The sequence below is a fragment of the Halyomorpha halys genome, unplaced genomic scaffold (assembly GCF_000696795.3).
Source record: "Halyomorpha halys isolate HHAL.00 unplaced genomic scaffold, Hhal_1.1 Scaffold422.1, whole genome shotgun sequence".
Classification (NCBI taxonomy): domain Eukaryota; kingdom Metazoa; phylum Arthropoda; class Insecta; order Hemiptera; family Pentatomidae; genus Halyomorpha; species Halyomorpha halys.
Window position 1 is genome coordinate 581,713 of NW_027111899.1, and position 6,562 is coordinate 588,274.

At 27.5% G+C, this 6,562-nt stretch overlaps 1 protein-coding gene across 2 annotated transcripts in view; it reads right to left on the reverse strand.

The window, feature by feature from the left end:
* LOC106682539 (glycine receptor subunit beta-type 4) overlaps positions 1-6,562 on the reverse strand; it is a 409,926-nt gene that overhangs the window by 65,011 nt on the left and 338,353 nt on the right. For both annotated transcript variants that reach the window (XM_067049814.1, XM_067049815.1), the window contains exon 6: positions 2,562-2,696. In XM_067049814.1, the coding sequence (XP_066905915.1) occupies positions 2,562-2,696 (135 nt within the window). The remainder of the gene's footprint in view (positions 1-2,561; positions 2,697-6,562) is intronic.

The window sequence follows — 6,562 nt, forward strand, 5'->3', positions numbered from 1 at the left end:
TGTTTTAAGAGTTCTACTACAGGATAGTTTCTCTACATACTGTATCATATGATCAAATTTGCTTGTTGTATTTTTTATACAGTTGTAAATTTAATTATATATATATATATATATATATAAACAGAGGAGTGGTAAAAGAAGTTAAACAGTAGTAAAAGAAATACCTACATAAAACGGTTTTGATTTTTTACGTTCATGACCTGTTAAATTTTAACACCCAATTACTGAATTTTCACGATAAAACTGCATTGCAATGCTAAGTACTGGAACTTTTCTACTTAGATTAAAGTTTGTACATAAACTCTGGAACAATAAAAATCTCTAACTAAAATATTTTCATTTCTTGTCTACAGGCCAGTGTAAAAAGAATGTCATACCAGTGATTTAAGATTAGGAATAATTCCTTTTCATACAAAATAATTAGAGAAGACAACACTATTATCTTATAAATTTAATGTTTAGAAATTAAACTACGCTACAATGAGCCCTTAGATGGTCCTGATTACCTTACTGGATCTAGTAATGAAGCTTATTTGAAACAGTCATTGGAAATACAAAGTTTTTTTTTATTACATTTTTATTTTTATTAAGCTCACAAACTAAAGCGTGATAAAAATGAAATTAAAAATACAAAGCCGAAAAGCCATATTCAGCCATATACAATTATAATCATAATTTGAGGATCATTGGCCAATAGAGAAGACTCACATTTATTATTTATTGAGCTGCCACGATCAAAGACAGATTTATGGAGCTGTCGTGTTCATGACGCCGAAATATATAAATGCCTGAATTATGATGACGGATTCTCATGGTACATTAAATTCTAAAACGATTTTAATCATTGACGATTAGTAAGGAAAATTTTGAACAAAATAAAAATTTCCACCTTCAGGATACATCTGATCTAAATAGCTCATTTAAATAAGATACTTAATTGAAAATACCGGTTTCAATTGAGAATTCTAAAGCTAACTGCACTAGAGAAAACTGAAATAGGTAATACACTAATGTTGCTTTTTGAAAAACTGTATCTCTAGAACCAGAGAACGAAAAGAGCTCTACTTATATTTTAGGAAATTTACTATTGTTTAAATTATGTGTCTTAAGTTTTCTGGGATTTTATGACCTTTAAAGGAAATGGAGCTCCAAATGAGAAATGAGCCAAAATTTTAGGTTTTTACCAATAAAATAAACCTCAGGGGATATGAACCTTGAACATTTCAATATTTATATATATGTATATATAGTTGACCGTAAATATTGATATATAAGAAGATGGTCAGGGTTGCAGTCAAAAGAGAAACAAAAATAACAAAATAAATAGTTGTTATTTTCCGACATTTCGCCCCACTTTGCAGGGCTTCATCAGGGCCATAAAGATAAAATAAAATCTGAGAATATTACAACAATAAGATACAATAAGGCAATTTAAGCTAGGATAAATATTATGTAAAAATAAAGTGATAAGAAATTACATATAAATAAAAGGAAGGAATACGTAAGATAGTATCAATATAAAATAAAATTGAATAAACAATGATAAGAATATAAAATAAGTAAGAATGGTAAGAGTAAAAATTTTTTTTAAAAAAAAGGAAAAAATACAGTTAAAAAAGTGCAGGAGAAGAAACAAAAAATCGAGATTAAATAAACGTCTTGGAAGAATAATTATAAATAAAAAAATAATAATGATATAAAGTGATAATAAATGAGCAAAGAACAAGTCAGGACAATCTACCTGTTCAAAGGTAAAGGTTGAACAGAAGGCGACAATAAAACTTATCAATTTTTATTCAATTTTATTTTATATTGATACTATTTTAAGTATTCCTTCCTTTTATTTATATGTAATTTCTTATCACTTTATTTTAGATAATATTTATCCTAGCTTAAATTTCCTTATTGTATCTTATTGTTGTAATATTCTCAGATTTTTTTTTGTCTTTTTAGTCCTGATGAGTGGGGCGAAATGTCGAAAAATAAATAGTTGTAAGCTATTTTCGTTTCTCTTTTGACCGCAACCCTGACCATCTTCTTATACTTCAATATTTACTTTTAATGACGTTTATCGCAATCCTTGAATAGTCTAGGTAACAAAAAACATTTAATAACAGACAATAACGGGTAATTTATATCTTACTTGAAATAACTCAAAAATGTATATTTTGTAACTACTGGAACAACTGCTATTTTTTGTATTTCTCTAACTATGCTGATCAGAGTCATCCATTTTGGCAATTAAGTGTATATAGTTTTCATAAAAGTCATAAAAAAATTGGGTTTAATAACTTTCTTCCTCTTAAGCTATTACAAACTATACTTCACTTTATTCATCATAAATTTTATCAAAAATAAGTTTTATTCCGAAATTCTAACATCCTGTAAATACAATACCTGTATGTGTTACGTGTAGATACAAACATACTGATAACTATTTTGAATAATATTTTTCTTGACTGTTAATGATATTTATTTTTTTTTATGTTTTTGAGGATAAGTATAGGATATTACTTATTAATTTTTTTATGTTTTTTTTTTAATGATATAAGGTAGCAAACCTATCTGGAAGGATTCCTGACAGTCAGATGCTGCTATTTTGACAATCTCGAATTGAGGCATTTTCAGTCCTTTGCCCATGATAACTGGTCTTACATTTTTCCATTCCAGGCGAAGCTCTTCAATGGTTTTTGAAACTGAAACAAAGAGCAAATGATATTTTTTCAATTTAATAACAAAACGATTGGCATACAAAAAATTAAATTAAAAAACAGAATGAAGAGTAAATAATATTCTATTTCAATAAAACAATTTTAATTCAATATCTTCACTATTCAATTGTAATGAAACACTGTGCATAAGTGATTATAAAATCCACAACAGAGAAATTGTTCTACTTACTGATGGTGCAGCTTAAACAAAAAAAATTGTTTTTTTGGTGGTATGAGCAAATATCCATTGGGTTCGGAAAGCCTTTATTATTTATTTAATTAAAATTAAAGAAATTAACTTCAATATTGCATTATTTTAGAATTTTTTTTTCATTTCCATTCCCCAACTTATTTAATTTATAATACTATATTCTAACGGTTTATCAAGACAGTCAGCTAAATACTATTAAAAGGCAATTTTTTATTTATTTTGCTAGCACTATAAACTATCTATTTATTAAAAAAAAAATGCGTAGATGCGTTTCAACACCCCCAAAAATTATCAAAATGATTAAATATATCAACAAATAAAGAATAAAAAAATAGGTAGCAAATCTGTAAAAGAGAAAAGGACTCACTATTTTATCTTGTACGAAGACCGAATTGGATTAAACGGACAAGCCACAATTAAGGACCCAACCGTAAATATTCTAGAATTCTACTTTCAACTTCAATTTCTTTTTTTCATTCTCTTCATAATTGTTCCCGAATATATGGTTATGATTAAAATTTTGGAAAGGATATAAATATATTATATGAAACAGTTTTACAACACAATATAACTAAAAAAGTTGGTCTGTATTATGTTTTAATGTTTTAGATTGGATGTGTGTGTATGTATGTATATATATATGATTAAGGAAGCTATTTTCTGTGCATGTTTATATACTTCATACTGTATAATGTATATGTTATGTGATAAAACCAAGATTTATAGTTTAAACTAAAAAGTTCACTTTTTTATACAATAAATGATACTTGGAATCAATCACATTTACCATTAATTCTTTTTTTAACATTTTATTTGTCTTTAAGAATAGCAGTATGCATTTGACTTTTCCATTTTTCCACAAATTCAAAATTCTCAACGAATGTACAACCTATCCTATCAGCTATTTGTATCTTTTTTGTTTAATTGATAATAATTAAACAGTTGTTATTCTTGCTTTTTATATCCTCTAATGCTAAAAGTTTTGGTAAACGGAAATTTTTCATATTTTAAAATTCGTATAATGTTGTTGTTATTAAAAATATTTCAGTTAGACTGTCCACTAACAGAGTACTTCATTGACTTTGTTATTAAGACTCCAGGAACCTTAAAAATTTTATTTCGATTTTTTTTTAAGTTGTCTAAATATATGAATAGATAAACGTAACTTACAATAATATTAAAATAGAAAAACAATCAATAAAAACTTTGAATGATAAATGTATAACAATGTTTACTAGACATTTCGCATATAAAATTCACTGAATTACTTAATATTGAAAATAAATTTTGAAAAGATACCTATTTTTGCTGTTAACAAGTTGCTAAGGAATTATCTACTATTATTTATTTTTCTTGTTTCGAGATGATGTCCTTATTCACTTCCGAAAACCGATATAGAGTGGGAGTATAAATAATATCTATGTTCAATATATGAATATGTAATAGATATCTGAGCCCTGAATCTTTTAGCATAATTAAGACCAATTATATGAGCTTGAATAGTGAATATTAATGTTAATTGACAGTTCATATCCAACGCATCATATCCATTAACTCATGTTTTTAGTTGTAATTTTTTATTGCTCAAAAAAATTGTTTGAGCTGAGGGGTAATCTCAGAACCAAGAACTTAATGTGGTTCCATAAAAAGGAATTCTTATTAATACATTTTAGATTTAACTAGGTTAGCATTGTTTTGCCTCTAACAACCTTACTTCGTTTCTAGTAAAACAAAAGGGTTTAGAGGAAAATGAGATAATCACTGAGGAGGCCGGACCTTGGCAAACAAAGCTACAAAGACAAAGGCAAACTTAATTATATTTCTATTTTGATTTATTTTGAATAAACATTAGTTGTATTCTTTTACTTTTATATATTTTTTTATTTTCACTTACCTACATTTAGATATTTATTTATAAATAAAAAAAAAAGTAAACTTACCTATCGATGAAATGTAATGTGAGGAAGTATTGTGAACGACAAAATTTCGGGTTCGAATTTTTGACGGAAAAAATCAAGTCTCCCAAAATGGTGTGTCTGTGTGTGTGAACAGACAAGTGAAAATCATCTGATACTAATGTATTTAAGACGTGTATGTTCTATGTACATCAACTATTTCGATAAAATCGACTAGCTGAAAATGGGGCTCTATTGATTTTCATTAAACTATTATAAAAATTATAATCTAGTGATTTTGAATACCAACTAGGTCTTAATTTAATTGAAATTACATGTCTTCAGTGACCAACCCTAAAGTATCTTTAATTTCGCTTATTTTAAATAATTAGCAAGTTTATATTGTAACAGTGATAAAAACAAATAAATATGAGCAATAAAATTATTTGATGACTAACTAAGGAGCTAAATGGAGAAATAGGAACAGCTCAGCGTGTCCAACCTCTTCCGATCGAATTCATACGTTTAACTTCATTCATAAATTGCCAATTTATTTTAATTTTACTATTAATAAGGTAATCCAAGACAATAATAAGGCCCATCTGGACATACGGAATTGAGCTTTGAGGCTCCACTAAACCTTCGAATTCCTCTCGTATCCAATCCTTACAATCCAAAATCCTTCCTAAAATCCTCAATTCTCCTTATTTTGTTACTAATAAAACCATCCATAAAGACCTAAATGTTCCTTATGTAACCAATTTACCCCGAACCGGATATCATTCCTTCCATTATAAACTCCCTAACCACCCAAACCCACTAGTTTCTAACCTTGATCCCTCTTCCATTACTGGCAATATTCCGAGGCGCCTGAAAAGAAGATGGCCTCATGACCTTATATTGTAAAATGTTTTAAGAGTTCTACTACAGGATAGTTTCTCTATATGATCTTCAATACTTCAAATTTGCTTGTCGTATTTTATATACAGTTGTAAATGTGAATAAATAAATTTAAAAAAAAGGGTGATCACCATTTTTTTTTATATCAACCAATAACAAGAAGGAAAAGGGAGTGGAATTAATTATTATAATAACTTTTTTTTTTGTTGAACAATAAAATATACGACTGATTTAATCTCATAACATGCAGCAAGGATATGTGCTAAGTGAAATGACAGCAATATGCAAATGAACTAGACATTTGTACCATTCCAAATTAATATTCAACTAAGGAAATTACTGAGGCCATTTTCGTCAGAGGTGGCTGAGAGAGATGTCAGAAACTTGAGTTCGACGTATATTAGGCCTATGTTTCAAACATGAGGGGCTTTGAGGACATTGTTTCATGATATAACAAGGAGTATAAGTTATATCCTGCATTTCAGATTATAGAGCCTGTAAATGGTAATAAATAAAATTATTTGAGAATTAATCAGAAAACAATTATACCATTAAGCTCATCCTAATAAACAGTAAAATTAGTTATGAAAATGTTTGTTCTTCACAATTAGAACATACTCTGAAACAGTCGTAGTGGTCAATGTATCAATGGCTTCTAAGGCTGTCTTTTTATTTTTTTTATTAGTGGTATATAATTATAAAATTGAAATAAATCAAACGACAATAATGTTATAGGTAATAGTATTGGCTTAATTACAAAAATAATTTTTTACTAAATAATTCAAAACATTATCCAAATTATAGTCTCAAAACTTTTATTGTTTTTACACGTCCAACGTTTCGGC